Source organism: Pygoscelis adeliae, unplaced genomic scaffold (genome assembly GCF_000699105.1).
Source record: "Pygoscelis adeliae isolate BGI_AS28 unplaced genomic scaffold, ASM69910v1 Scaffold120, whole genome shotgun sequence".
In the NCBI taxonomy this organism is placed as follows: domain Eukaryota; kingdom Metazoa; phylum Chordata; class Aves; order Sphenisciformes; family Spheniscidae; genus Pygoscelis; species Pygoscelis adeliae.
The window spans coordinates 616344-631603 of record NW_008824032.1 but is presented as its reverse complement, the minus strand read 5'-3'; the positions used below and the strand labels follow the sequence as shown (position 1 = coordinate 631603).

General features: G+C 44.1%; 1 protein-coding gene across 4 annotated transcripts in view; it reads right to left on the bottom strand.

The window, feature by feature from the left end:
• Positions 1 to 1105: 1105 nt before the first annotated feature.
• The window catches only part of CLCN1 (chloride channel, voltage-sensitive 1), a 47607-nt gene continuing 33452 nt past the window's right edge, over positions 1106 to 15260 (bottom strand). The window contains exons 13-24 of one of the 4 annotated variants that reach the window (XM_009328637.1): positions 12824 to 12893; positions 11103 to 11213; positions 10760 to 11015; positions 9891 to 10024; positions 9143 to 9369; positions 8914 to 9019; positions 8771 to 8827; positions 7123 to 7205; positions 6328 to 6366; positions 5574 to 5678; positions 3584 to 3670; positions 1106 to 3095 (exon numbers count right to left, since the gene is read on the bottom strand). In XM_009328637.1, the coding sequence (XP_009326912.1) occupies positions 2697 to 3095; positions 3584 to 3670; positions 5574 to 5678; positions 6328 to 6366; positions 7123 to 7205; positions 8771 to 8827; positions 8914 to 9019; positions 9143 to 9369; positions 9891 to 10024; positions 10760 to 11015; positions 11103 to 11213; positions 12824 to 12893 (1674 nt within the window). In that variant the 3' untranslated portion in view covers positions 1106 to 2696. Of the gene's footprint in view, positions 3096 to 3583; positions 3671 to 5573; positions 5679 to 6327; positions 6367 to 7122; positions 7206 to 8770; positions 8828 to 8913; positions 9020 to 9142; positions 9370 to 9890; positions 10025 to 10759; positions 11016 to 11102; positions 11214 to 12823; positions 12894 to 15260 lie in introns of those variants that run through there. The other 3 variants (XM_009328645.1, XM_009328653.1, XM_009328660.1) reach the window with 3 other exon arrangements.

Below are 15260 nucleotides of genomic sequence, written 5' to 3'. Positions count from 1 at the left end.
CATGGTAACTCTGGGACAGCTAAAGGCAATAGGAATGGAGAGGTACGTGTGTGTGCATGTGTGGGCACACATGTGTGTCCTCTTGTACCCTCAGGTGACAAACCTCAAAAAACTTTCCAGGTTAGCTTGTGTCTTAATCTGAGCTCCCCAAGCCTCTCCATGTGCATCATTTTTGTTCCAGCTTCATCTCCCCCAGCTTGCAATCTGTCTGTCATGACTCACACACTCTCTGGCTTTGATTAGGCTCCATCTGCTTTCTCAGCCAGTCAGATACCAGTTCCTCTGTAACACACCGTAGGAGAACTGTGGGACTGGAGCAGAACATATATCTGTATTCGGGAGAGAGGAGGGGGAGGTGTATTGACTCCAGCCTCAAAGTTTCTCCTTGTCTCATCTGTCTCAGTGCAAGTGTTTGGCTAAGCTGCAAAATGTAAGTCTGTACTTGCCAGTAATAAGGCTGGGGCTGACTTGGAGAAACTTGTCCTTCCTGAGGGTGTGTGGACCCCCAGATCAGATTTGGTCTCAGAGTTGCCACTCACCGCACGTTTATGGGTTTTTAAAAGGAATGTCCTTTCTCCCCTGCTTATTTAAAGGACTATCACAGTTCCCTGAGGAAAAATAGCAGTTGCTTTGCCTCTTCTCTGCAGGCAGGGGAAGGTGACACAAAGGTAGCAGGGAGGCTGTGTGCTAATGCAGCCAGAAATGTGCCACAACCCTCTGGTGGAGGCAAGCAGCTGGTATGCGCAAGAGACTTGCCCTCAGATCACCACTGTCTTCTCACAAGGACAGGGTGACCCTCGGCGGACTGAAGATCACTTTGGCAGGGAAGGGCTGTCCCCAGTTAGCTTATAGAGGGGGATCATGTGTCAAAGACAATACAGAGCGGGTGGGCTCTGAATTCCAGACAACAAAAATACATCTCCCCCTCTTCAAGAGACTAGCTGGGGAGATTTCCCTCTACTATAAGCTTGTCACAGACTCCCCCACCCATGAGCATCATCAGAGAGGAATTGTTGCAAGGTCAATCCTTGGAATTAAAGCCAGGAGGGAATTTTCCTAGGGAGACTGGGTTAGAGATAACCATATTTTTTACTTGCTCCTGAGACAGCTTATGGATTTTTATTAACTTTCACCTGTTAAGGTGAAACTGGTCACTCTAAGTTAGATAATGCTTTACTAATATGAAGAAGGTGGATGTGGCCTAACATGTAGGAGAATACCCCCAAGAACATATTCTCAGAGCCTGGATTTCTTCTCTGTTGCTGATAAGTGGAAACACATCCAATACGCGGCTTGGATCAAAAATATGGTAGAAAAAGATGTAGAATGTTAGAGGAAAGCTGCAGAATACACAGAATTTGATTTTGCCTATTTACTGAGAAAACCTCACAAGGACAGTGAGTTAAACAAAGCAGCATCTTATCTTTGGATGCTAAGGTTTTGCATGCATGACATGAACTGACAAGACATCTTTTTGCAAGATACAGATCAAGATCTGCTCCAGATTTAGAACTGGAATAGAGAGGGATGCTGCAGACAAGGGTTGAGGTCTCTGCTGTTAGTCACAACAGAGACAAGCTGGCAAAAGTGAGAACTGGAATTCTCAGATCTGAGGTATGCAGAAATATGTGGAAAGTAGGCAGGGTAGAATTATCAGGAGAGAGAGCAGGAGTTTTCAGAGAGAAGCCTGTTTACAAAGTGTAGAAAATGTGATGTGGCTTCCCTCTGCTGTATTTCTTGGCAGCCTGCTAACACTCCATAATTTTTTTTTGAGTTGTTATTTTTTAAGACTATAATTTTGTAAAAATTGTGAACAGTCATTCAGGGACAAACACAAGCACTTGAAATATAGGTGCATACATGCTGTTTTACTCCTCTCTCTCCAACACTGAGGATGCCCCCACTTAAGATTTTCCCATTCTATTTAAAAATTCCAGAGATGATGGGAAAACAAAGAGGCTTCCCTCCCTTCCAGTGCTTTTCTTAGAGCCCTGGCTGAATTCAAGATGTGAGACATAGACCAAATATTTTCCTCCCACCTGTTTTTAGGGCATGGCTCAGCTAAAGAATAGAGGAGAAGCTCCTAACTGCACCCCCATCCAGGAAAATCCCAGAGTAAAAATAGACAAAGAGAAAAAATGTTCTACATGGGAATGTTTGGGGGGGATGCAAGATAAGAGCTAACGAAAAGGAGTTGCAGCAACATGGACGGGATTGTAGCCAGAAGCAGCAATATGCTTCTAGGCTGGAGGTCTGGCTGTGTTTACACTGGTGCATGCAGGCCAGGTGTGACTAGAAGGATGACACCAATGGAGAATGAGAAGAGCTGCTCCTTCTCCACTTTCCACGTGGCAGATTGACCCAGAGCATCCTGACTGTGTCCAGCAGTATCCATGTCCTGTTACAATCCCTTCTGCCATGTTACGTAGATATGGCAGAAGCCTAAGCATTATGAGCCTGCCCTTAGCCACCTCGCAGTCTGCATCTGACTCCTGCACACACCTGTATAGTCCAACAGCCTAACAGCCTTTGCACAGAAAGAAAGCAGAGAAGAAAGGGTCAGTCCGAAGCCCCTTCTCCCAGCTGAATCAGTCCTCTGTGGGGATTGCAGAGAACATCCAAAAGCTTCTCTTTGAGGAGCAAACACAAGAAGACTGGCTCAACTGAAGTGTGATGGACTACTCCTCTCACACCAGCTATAAGGGGACATCCTCATCCTCATCTTCATCCTCATCCAGGTCAGTGGAGCGTAGGCTTATGTCCTTGAGGATGTCTGAGATGTTTTCAGCAACTGGCCCTGTCAGCTCCATCTCTTCCAACTCAGTATCAGTGGCATAAGTGGAGCACAGGACTTCCCCTTCTTCATGCAAGTGTGAGGGCTGGGGGGAGTGCGAGCAGGGAGGCAGTGGGCTCTCTGTGCCCAAGTCCGCTGCTTGCTGTGCTGCCACCATGCAGTTGTCCTGCCGGCTCCACACCTGAGTGGCCTGGCTGACCTTCTCACTGCTGATGGAATTCCGGTTGGTATCGCGGAAACTGGCAAGGGGTGGGCGGAGGCGAACCCCAGAGCGTGTGGAGCCCTCTATTGCCTTCTGAAGCTGTGAGAAGAGAAAAAGTTCAGAAAAAATGGATGAAAAGGAGGCTGACCCAGCCCTACCCAGCAGAAGTTCATCTACTCTCCAGGGTAAAGGGATCACAAATAGAGAGACTCACAGCTCTACCTCTGGGGCCTGTGGAGATCATCTTTTACACTGGTCATGTAATTTTTCATTCCAGGGTAAATAACAAATTCGACACCACTTTCAGAGACAGTAATAGCCACTCAGTTAAGAGCCCTACGTTCATGAAAAGGACGAACCATCTAACATCCCTGTAAACAACACCTGCTGCCTTCTCTGAGATACAGTCATCCATTCCTCTACATGGCTTCCAGAGGGTTGACTCAGAATTCAACACTGGATTGAAAATGTAGCTATCGCAGTTATATATATATTCCCAGCTGGATCCTCCAACACCTGTAAGTTATTGCAATGATCCACAGGACATTTGCAGTTGATTAGGAGGAGATGAAAGGATCTGTACTTACCTCTTCCAAAGCCAACACTCCCCTCAGCTTCCCCATACTGGTTACATAGGCATGGCTGAGGCCCAGTAGTGAGAACAATGTATGTGTCTATGAGCAAAACCACAAAAGACCACGTCAGGGACTTTGGAAACTTGGTAACATGATACTTGTTGCTAGAGCTGGGACTTGGGATTTAGAAATGGGAATCACAAAGGTGGACAAGTCTGCAGTCATCCCAGTGAGAAACTACCTCTTCCCTTCCCCTTCTGTAGCTAGCAAATACTACCCTTTGGTCCTTCTGCTGTGCAGCCATACTTGGGAGTGTGTTGATGATGGAGAGCACATTCTCAAGGTCACTCCCATCCTGCATCTGGCAAACAGAGATTCACATGCAACACCCTGTGTACTTGGGGACTTATGCAGATCCTATTTCATTTTGGTGCTGGAAATTAAACTATCGTATAGTAATATGCAAACTCAGAACCTTCTTAGGTTATTTATTCCAGTGCTTTCCTTAACACTAGAAGATTTCTTTTTTCTTGTTCCAGAATGTTTCCTGTCAGAACTTAAGCTTGTTGCTGCTTATCCAGCAGCAACTGAGAACAAGTTATTCCCTTTCTCTTACAAAGCCTTCTTAAAAGGACAGATATCACACTGCTATCAGTCTTCTTTTCTTCAGCCTCAATATATACCCCATTATTTTGCTGTTCTTCATAGATCAGGCTTTCTAAAACTTTCAGCATTCTCAGTGCTCATCTGTGGGGTATTTCTAACCTCCAAGTTCTTTAAGCTGAGCTCTAGCTAGACTTTACCTGTGGCCTCACATGAAGTCATTCTTTCACAGCTGGTGTTTGCCTTTTTTTTAACATCACATGAGATATTGAATGTCATGTTCAAGTGTAAACTAGGAAAAATCTCATTTCTCGGGAACAAGACATTTTACCCTAATGTAAAAGAAAATCAGACTGGTTAAATACAATTTGATTATGATAAGCTGTGATATTCTTGCCATTGTCAGTAGTCGTACATTTAGTTCTAACTATGCATAACTCAGACAGTTTGATTATTTATTCCTGCATTTTTTGTGCATCCAAGTTAGGTTGACTTGTTATTTCAGAGTTTCTCATTTGCTCTTTTTTACAAGAGGTATGAAACTTCCCCCATTTGCAGTCTTCAGGTATAATTTCTTGTAACCCCTATATTCTCAAAGATAAATGCTTTCAGATTACTTCAGCCAGCCCTTTAGAAAACACCAAAGTCATCTTAAATATATGCTAACCTGTTCTTATTTTGCTCAAGGCTGAGATCCTACCCCTTTGATAACAGTAATTAATTAATTTTGTGCAAGGCATATGCTGACCATTCACATTAAATGAACATTGATAAAAACATGCACTGTGCACTTTTGCTTCAGTAGACTGCTTTCCCTTTTCATTGAGTGAAAGCCCAGTCCTCTCTTACTCCTGTTATAAAATGATTGCTTTTATCCACAGTCATCCTGTGCTAACCCTAGAAGTTGTATGATCCAGCTTCCTCTTTCCTTGTGCTTCAGTTCGATGAAGAGCCTGTGATACAGGGTGGTTTCAAGCAACTCTTCTCATGCACTGAGGCAGACTCTACACCCTGACAGAAACACCCTGAGAAATCCACGAGTACTCATTCCAGTGCTGCACACTGACAAAGCAGGGTGTAAATCTCAGTGTAATGCCCCCAGCAGCAAGGCATACAATGCTTCTGTTAATGTAGTAGCTGGAAAATCCTATGTGGTGTCCAAAAGCTATTTTAATAAATGCACTCAGACTTATTATCATGTAGCCTTTCATATTGCAGGAGATTGGAGGTACATGCAGAAGGTTATAGGAACAAACCGACTTCTGTAGCTGGATGTGGAAGTAGCTGGTGAGAGAGGTTGTAGGTGAAGACAAGGAGAAGAAATAAGTCATAGACTAGACTTGCAATGATAGATAGGGTGGAGAAAAAATGTATGCCTCAGAGAAACATCTGCACCCACCTTGTGCAGGGAAGTTCTCTCCACCAGTTGAAAAGGGGAAGGGTCTATGCGGCAGCTGTCAAAGCACACATTCTTGTTCAGCTCCTCCTGTTCCCAAGCATCTATCTGACACAGGGAAGGAGATGAATCACTCTTACAGTAATCAGCAGTGTTGCTGTCTTGTGTACCCAAGCTAGTCCCATTCTCCTGTTAATGCTTCTTCCTTCCTATGTAGACCATTCATCTTGCCCATTATATCACACCCCTCAGGTTTCCCATCCCTTCTTTGCCAGATGCCAAATCCCTGTGGAAACAGAGTAATTCCAGTACCTCAGAGGTTTTCTGAGAAGGTGAGGTTTTGCTCCTTCCTGCTTAAAGAGGGAGTGAACATCTTGGCTTTCCTTTCTGAGTGCATCTTTGCCTTGTCATTGCAAGATAATAGTTCCTTTGTGTAAAAAATGAAGGAACATAGACCCACAGATTTAGGTGAGGGGGTACCTGTGGAGGTCTCCAGTCCAAAACCCTGCTCACAGCAGGGCTGACTTCAAAGCTAGATCAGGTTAGTCAGAGCCTTACTCAGCACATCTAGCAGAACAATCTCTTCTGTTATTGGGTGAGACTTGCCCACTGTGCAACTCTAAGAAGAAAATGGCTTTAGCTATGGCTTTATGTGGCAATCACTGAGGTTGTTGGAGTTCAGGAAGTATTGCAAGTGACAGGAAATGGGCAAAAGAAGCACTCAATTAACCCACTCCCTTTCTACACCCGGTCTTACCTCTTCTGGCCTCATTGTGTCAACGACTTCCACTGGCTCCTGTAGGAGAAAACACTGTTCAGGACAGATGAAGAACCCACAGTTTCAGAGTACAGAAAGGAAAAATTTGCACAGCCTCCTCACCCCATGTGACCCCCTTTTTGTTCCAAATAGTATATTACTGAGTGTTTAGATTTTCTTTATGCTGATACATTATAAGGTGTACTCTGTACTTGCTGTGCTTCCCTTGCCAATGAAGATTGACTATGGAATGCTGGTGGAGCAATTCAGGTGCCTAAACATGGTCATCTAGTACTGCTTTAGACGTTTTCGGATATTCCACATGGGGTCCAACCACTGCCCTAGAGTGGATGGGTCTCCCATAGGCTCTGGATGATATCCACCAACCCTGTGCAGATATATGAGATACCCAAGGGCATCTAACATGGCACAAGGTAAAAGCATTTTTTCATTTTTATCTGGCCAAAACTGTTCACCAAATGGAATAGAACTGCACTTTATTCCAGGTTAGCCAAAATAGTGTTAAGGTATTCAGTGAGAAAAAGATGCCCATGCTCAGTCATGATGGTAGCCTTGACACCTGAGCACAGATGGCTCTTTAGGAAGATGCACATTCCTTTACAGTAATCACACCCCTTCTCCTTGGAGAGAGTCCCTCACTGATGCTGTCAGAGTTCAGGACCATAAGTGTGTCCGTGCTTTGGCCAAATGCTGAATGTCTCCAAGTAGTAGGTTCTATTTCCATTGCATTCCCTTCCCTCTTCAGGGTACTACTAGGCTGCCTGTATCCCTAACCTGGACGGCACTCTCTGTTTCAAGTGGACGGTTGTAATGGCACAAGAGCTGCTGGATCAGTTGCCTCAGGCGCCTGAAATTGCCTGAAGGATGAAAACAAACACATGGATAAGAGAGAAGAATAAGTGAGAGACAAAAATACAAAGCCCCATGCCCACCTCCTTGCCCAAGGCAGGCTGGGAAATAATATGAGTGACATAGTAAATGGTATGTGACAGGGCTGAGCCAGTCACAATCTAGCATTCAATTTGTAAGATGGTGTCTGGGACATGCCAGAATAAATACTCCCATGCAGTATCTTTTCCTTAAGGAGAGGAAACAAACCATTACAAAGTAGCCCTTGCAGATAATATTCATAGATCAGTGTCCCTGAAGAAAAAATAAACAAGCGAAACTACTAACACAGCAAACAATCTGACACAAGGGATAAACTGCTGTGACTAGAGGTTTCTGCAGTCCACAAAGAGAATGTGGTTTGGAGGATGAGTATGGAAAGGGGAGGTGAGAATTTGGAAATTACTTCAAAGACAAAACATATCAACAGCCTGAATGTGACAGGTACAAAGGGGTGAGGAGTCCATGGGTTGTGCCAGCAGTGTAATGGTGGGAATGAAAAAGACTGCAGAATTATTCTCCCAGGCAGGACAGTCAGGAATTAGCAAAGAGGACAAGATAGGGTTTCATGCTGTTGTGAAGTGAACAAGGCTGTGGAGGAAGGTTGGTCAGAAACAATGACAGCTGTGAGCCAAACTAAAAATTATGGCAGGGAAAGCCTCATAAATTCACCCCTGCTCCACTTCCTCTTGTCACTCCTGGATCACTCAGTACTAGTTTCACGTAAAATGTCTCACACACTGTCCCTGTTTTGATGTGATTCTTTTTCTGATTTGGTAAGGAGAGGTGGATGGCTGTCCCACCACTCTACTGCCCTGGAAGCGTAAAGTGGATTTTCCTATGCCTTAGAGGTTTAGTCATACATGAGTGGTGTTAAGGAACCAGAAAGTGCTGTGTGCAATATTACATGCTAACCTTTGGGTGCCTAAAAGCACGAGCCAGAGCCCTATCTGTATTCATTCTCAAGACTGGGCTACACCTCTGTGCTTATTCACTCTCTGCTTATTTCAAGACACATAAAGGAAAAAAACCCCACCATCCTGCATCAAATATACATGATATATGAATCAGAAATGAGCTATGAGTACAGTCTTGGAAGCAAAGCTAATATAGGCTGGGGTGGCACATAAAGAACATAATGCATCAGTATTGTGTCCATCATATTAATGTAGCTGAATCAAAGAGATGCATGTCCAAGGGAGGAGCTGTTCAGTAACAGCTCTAACAACAGTAACTTGGAGATGGCTGAGCAACAGCCTAAGCTACTCAAAAAACAAGTACAGATGTTTAGCTCTCAGGCTGCTTTTCCCAGGGAAATTCATTCATGGGGTTAAGGATGCAAGAGATGGGACCATTCCACACAGACTCTCCAGAAAATGTCCGCGGAGATGTTGTTGCAAAGGATGGAATGGGGAGTACTGACAGAGAGAGAGCAGCTTGAGTGGGCCTACTTTTGCCATGCTCTCCGAGGGACCACAAACAGAAGATGTTTCCAGGTACGTTACACTGGTGTTGAGGTGCATTAACAAAGTACCTTTAATACAGGCACAGCAGAGAAAGCTCCTTCTTTCAGTCTCTGGGAAATCAGCACCTCGCACAGGCAGGTACACACAGTTAGCATGAAAGCTTCCACAAGCTGGCTAGGATGTGGCTGAGGCATGCCAGAAGTTACCATACCTGGGAGTTGCTGTGGCTCCGAAGTTTCAGGCATTTGTTTAAGAGGACTTGTCGGGCCATTGGGCTCCTCTGGGTAACTGGGAGTGGGACTTGGGGGCCGAGGCAGCTGTTACGGAAAGGAGAGAAAATAAAGTCCACCCCGTGTCATTTTTTTCTCAGCCTCTCCAAGTGCCTTACTGCTTCTTAAGCAGTCTCTGTGTTGCAATATCTTTCCACTTCTCTCCCTCACCTCTCCCTTCTCATCTGTATCCTCATCCTCATCAACATAAGCAAAAGATTCATGCTTCAGCTTTGGCAGCGTTGCCCATGGTCCCTTGCTGTGCCCATCGTAGGGTGCCTCAGACAGCTTCTGCTGCATTTCTCTGTTGAGGAGCCGTCGCCGTTCTGGGCTTATATGTCTCTGGAGGAGAGCCTGCAGTTCAGATCGCTCTACAGATCCCAGAAGGATCATGGTCTCTGCATAACACAGAGCAGAGAAGCCATTAAGCCACTTCAAGGTTTTGAATGTCCCCTGCCACACACTGCCCCTTCCTCCCTCCAACCTCTTCAAAGTGCTCGGATTCATACTACCTAGAGCTATACAAGAGTCATCGAGCAGCCCTGCTAGTTGCTGCTAATACACCGTGGGGCTGTGGGAAGCTCACCATCCCCGAGTCGTGCCACTCCTCAGCACCACATCAGAAGCAGGCTTTTTACTTATGCTAGATGCTTCCCTGTTGTCACAGTTCAGTCCACAAACTTCCCCCACACCTCCCTTACCTGCTATATCTGCTTCACTGCCCACACTCCAGCTTACCTGTCTGACCAGCTGAAACAGCCTTCTGTCATACAGCGTCCATAGCGGAAGATTTTTAGGACAATATTTTATGTAGTGGGTCACACTGTCTCCTTCACAGCATGTAATTTGAAAGCTAGTTTCTTTGGCTCTTTAAGCTGAGAGAGTCTTCAGGAAGGACCAGTTTCGCCACATTGCTTACCTGGTGAGTCCACCAGAGGCAAAGTCTTAACAGTGGTGCTTTGGAGCAGAGTTTGCAAGTCTCGGTATTTACAGTTGGAGGAGACGAATTTCACATCTTGGACCATAATATCCTCAACAAAGATATTATATTTACTGTGAATGTATGGACAATAAGGTGAAAAGTTAGCATATTAAAAATGTCTAGCAGATAAATTCCTTAAAGAAATATATAAATGACCACTTCTTTAAAAAGTGTTCTCAGCACAGTTGCTAAATAATCTTCTGTGAGAGTAACCAAAGAGGACTTTCCAACAGGACCAACACAGATTAACTGGATTTTCATTGCAGTTGTATTCCATTCCATTACCCCTCACCATAAAAACACACACATATATATACATATATGTATAGATGTTTTATAGATACATACCTATGTATATTATATATACTAGAAAGAGGAAGGAATGTATATGAATAACTGAATTTTGTTTTAAGCAAAATATCCAAATAAAATTATATTTCAAACATTTGCTGGAGAAAAAAAATCCAACCCCACTGAATTCAGAACAAAATGGAAAATGAGACACTTGATTTTTAAATTTTTAAACTGAAGCAATTTGGTAATATCAATACAAATTCAGTAATGCTGCAGATTATTCAAACCTGTGCTTTCAGTAAAAAAAAAGAAGAGGACTTTTCTCTGCTTCTGCGTACAAACCCTGATTCTACTCCACCACTTGTTTTTCCCTTGCTCCGGGCCTATTCTGCCTTTTTATTTTCTTTGTAGTACTATCCCCTTTTCATGACCTTTTATTCTCCCATGGTCTCATCCTCTTCTGCTTTATTTCTTTGCCACTCCCCACCTCCACCTCTGTTTTACTACTATACCTTATGTGATTCCAGCCCAGGTCTGGCAGGTAGGGCAACTTCTTCACCTGGATGATGCTATCATAGAGGCTGGGCTGCAGACTTTGGGCCACCATGTTGGCAAGAATGACAGCCACCATCATGGGGAGGATGTGAGAGATCTGACCTGTCAGCTCGAAGCAGATCACAGCAGTGGAGACAGTGTGGCTCACTGCTCCTGTCAGAGCTGCTGCACCTTTCCCAGGTAGGGTGGAAAAGGAATAGGGAGAGAAGATGACTGTCATATAGAAACAGCATGTCATGTCAACCAGGAAACTCATGGGGATGGGACCAGGCGAAGAAAAAGAAAGACATGCATACTCACCAATGACAGCATACCCTCCAGGTAAGATTTGATAAACAATACCATCAAAGAGGATCCCATTGGGAAAAAGTGATGCCATGATTTCCCCAATAAGACGCCCAAATGCAGCACCTGGAAAATATCACTGATAATTATGGAATTAACATCTAAGGAACACCCAGTCTGTGCTGTGCAGAGATTGCTGGGCAATCACTTGAGTATTTTCTAACAGAAACAAAATAAAAACTTACTTTAAAATGACACTGGGGACTAAAGAGTAGTTCTCAGTTACAAAATATAGAAGTTAGACTCCAAGAGGACAAAAAGGTATTAAGATATGTAAGTACAGTTGACCCCTCATTCTTCCACTTAGGCACACCAGGCACAGTGGTATTTGTGATTCCCAGGTAGGAGGAAATATTTTCAGAATATGTACAATGTCAGTCCAGATCACAGTTGAGGCCCTTCACACACTCATTCTATCAATGTCCAAACACTAGAATCACAGCTTACAGAAGAGTTTAAGTGGGAAGGGATTTTTGGAGGTCTTGTTCTGACCCCTGCTTACAACAGTGCTAATTTCAAAGCAAGATCAAGTCACCCAGGGCCTTGTCCAGACAAGCTTTAAAAGTCTGCAAGGATGGAGATTCTCCAGCCTTTCTGAGCACCTTAACGAAGGAAACAATTTTTTTCTTATGTCCCATCAGGATTTCCCCTGTTGCAACGTGTGCCTTTACCTCCTATTTACTGTGTGTCTCTACAAGGAGTCTTTCTATCCTCTCTATCCCCTGCTGCATTAGGTGGTGAAGGATGCAGATAGATCCCGTCTTGGCCTTCTCTTCTGCAGGCTGAACAAGCTCAACTTCCTCAGGCTTTCCTTGTTTGTTTTGTGCTCCAACTCCCCAACAATCTCAGTGGCCTCCACTGGACTCATTGCACTTTGTCAAAATCTCTTGTATTGGTGGACACAGAATGGCACAATATTCCAGAATTGCGTCCAAAATGCTGAATGCAGGGAAATAACCAATTTCTTTGCCTTGCTGGCTAGGCTTTTCTTAATACAGCCTTGTTTGTGGTTAGCCTTCATCACTGCAAGGGCGTGCTACTGACTCATGTTCAGTTGCTGCCTGCCAGAACCCAGAGGTCCTTAGCGCACACCATTTCATTTAAGAGCTGGGGATCCTTACTGCTGAACTTCATGAGCTTGTATACTTTAGTCTAACATAGCCTCTCTTTCTTAACATTAGCATCATATTCTTTTTATGTTTTGGTCTTGGAATTAAAACCAGTTAAAAAACAATAAACTCCTGTATGTTACCATGTTTCAGTCAGAAGAAATGAGTAAGTGGTGGATTACATTGCAGGCACTAGTTTTGAGGTTATCTCTTCCAGTTGGCTTTCAGGGGCGAAAGGAGCAACTACTACTAATTGTAGGATGAGAGTTCCTCTGTAGGTGAAGAGGCAGAGAAATTAGAAGGCCATGGCTCAGCATACCTCCCCACAGTGTGGCTTTCCTTATGTAAAAGGACAGGGATTTCCTCCTCAGCATTTGGATTTGGGGCTGGGAAATGACAAAAGCAGAGACTCAGAGGCTGGTATATGGACTGTTAACCAAGCTTGACATAGACGTCAAGTGATGACTCCTCATCCACGAGAAGAAACCTACTGGGTATGTATGCAATGTCTCTCTTATCCTCTCCACCTGTCAGACCTATATGCTGCAACCCAAAATTGAAACTCACCTAGAACAAAAACAGGCATGAAGCCTCCACAGGGGATTGGCATCGTGGTAGCAATGACAGACATCCAAAACTAGAACAGAGGCAGAGGGTGCAGTTGTTAGTGAGCAGCAATAGCATTTCCTGCAGCCCTACTCTACTGCCCAGCCTGTGAATCCGTGAGGAGACATGTTCTGAGGGATCTGGCAGTTCAGACAGAAAGTGAAGGGGCTGTGGGGTGTGAAGGGGAGCTGGAGGAACTCTGGCAACACACCAACACTGACGCAGAGGACCTCTGGGCAACCGTTGTGGTGGCAGGGAAGCTGAATCACCAAGGGGCTGGATGAACGTGAGAACTCCTTTGCCTTGCACCTCAGAAGTTGAGATTTCCTACTGCTCCAAACAGCTTAACTTTTCATAGAACAAGGTTGTCAAAATTCCACAGACTCAGAAAGATTTCAGTGAGAAGGGAACTCTGGAGGTCTCTCCCCCAACTTCCTGCTCCCAGAAGGGCTAATTTCTAAGTTAGATCAGGTTGCTCAGGGCCTTGTCCAGGTGAGTTCTGAACATCTTGAAGGGTGGAGATTCCCCAGCTTTTCTGGGCATTTGTGCCACTGCTGACCCACACTCCGGGGAGACTTTTTTCCTGAAGTCCAACTCATATAAGTTTCCTGTATTATAGCTTGTGTCTGTTGCCTCTTGTCCTATCAGTATGTTGGGCAAAATGATGAAATCTGTCCTGGTACTGCTAAAACCGATTCAAATGCTGACCTAGCCCAGCACATACAAACTTCTTCTGGAGGCAACAACCTAATCTTACAAACACCTCAAAGGCCAATACGCTCAGACTTTCTCAGGCAATATGACAAGAGATTTCCACAGTTGAGGGAAACACAGAGAATGCTGCTGTTTCAAAAGATTGTACAAAGAAGTGTACTAGCAAGATGTCACTTGCTGCAGCAGTATCATCCATAGGAGAGAGACAACCATAGTCCAGCACGTCAAGAGCAATACTTTCAGGTATTTCAGGACCATAGTCTCCTCAGAGTGGGCAAATCCTTCCTGTTCAAGGTCCACCTTTGAGGAGGTGATGCCTCTGCAGACATTGTTGTAGCTGTAGACGAGATACTAATCTGTAGACAGTCAGTTTGCTGAGAGGAAATCCATCCAGGACAGCTTTTCTGCTGTAACTCTCACAGGATGGTTGGCATAAAAGGGAAAATGAAGCCAGGATGTAGCCTTCCATTTAGGAAAGCCCTCTACAAAGGTAACAAAGAGCCAGCAGAACAGCATCTCTCAGCCCATGGTTGGAGGGGATGGGTTGGACCATCAATTTGATACTGGCTGTTGCTCTTCCTTCCATAAGCCATTTGAATATTCCAGGGGAGAAGTTCCTGGCTGGCTACAGAGGCCAGCAAGCTGCAGAAGTGGAGTACTGCTAACTAAGCTCTGTCTTTGCAGTACCAAACCCAGGCCAAATACAGCTAGGAATTGAGATTATAGTGCAGTGGAGAATCAGGCCAAGTCTTTGCCTGGAGTCGAAACAGCAGTTTCTTTTTTATGTGGTCTATCCCAACTCTGAATATATCCAGAAGAAAATAAACTGCTTGGAGCAGTTATCTAGTGAGTTGAGGAAGCCTTTAGTTAATGGGACAAGGCCAATGAATCTAGTGTCTGAGGATACAACTCTTCCAAAGGAGAACAGATGGGTTCAGGATAGATACGCCATTTAGTCCATCCCTCTTTTATTCAAGTAAATGAGACCTTATCTGTTTGGTACACTATAATCAGAATTATCACAGAAGCAGAACCCTTAACTGCCTGTCAGAAATTTGATAGTGTTTTACTTTAGGTGGAATCAGCTGTGTCAATCAATCATTGATGTCCATTCCTGATCTACTGAAATGTTCAACTGATATTGCAAAATAGCCTCAGCTCTTTTGCTCCTTTGCAACAAAAAAAATCACCATTTCTATGATATTTTTACCCTTTTATCTTCCCCCTCCCCCCTAGGAAAACCTCTTTCTTGCTACTTGTATTTTTAACACAGGAATATGTTTTTTTCTTTCAAATCTCTTCTCTTGTTCTGTCATGTGTCAGTAACACAGCTGATCCTTTCAGACCCTGAACAGTTGCAAGTTCCACAGACTATGTCAGCTCAGAACATTAATCCACTGTTGCTTTCTGAGAAGTGAGCAAAACTGTTGCTCACTGCAAAGCTGTATTTCTCCATCGAGTTACGGTACTGCTAACAAATCCTTGAGTCTCACACAACTATAGATTGTGCTTGCATATTCTTATTTGTCTTCTATCTGTAGTCAGGAATATTAAGTAGACTGTATCAGACTTTATTTAGACCAAATATAAATTATCTGAGAGCTCTTTACTCAATTACTTATTTTTTCTGGAACTTCAGAAATCTTCCCTGATGTAGTCCTCCCTACCAACTACTACACGGTGG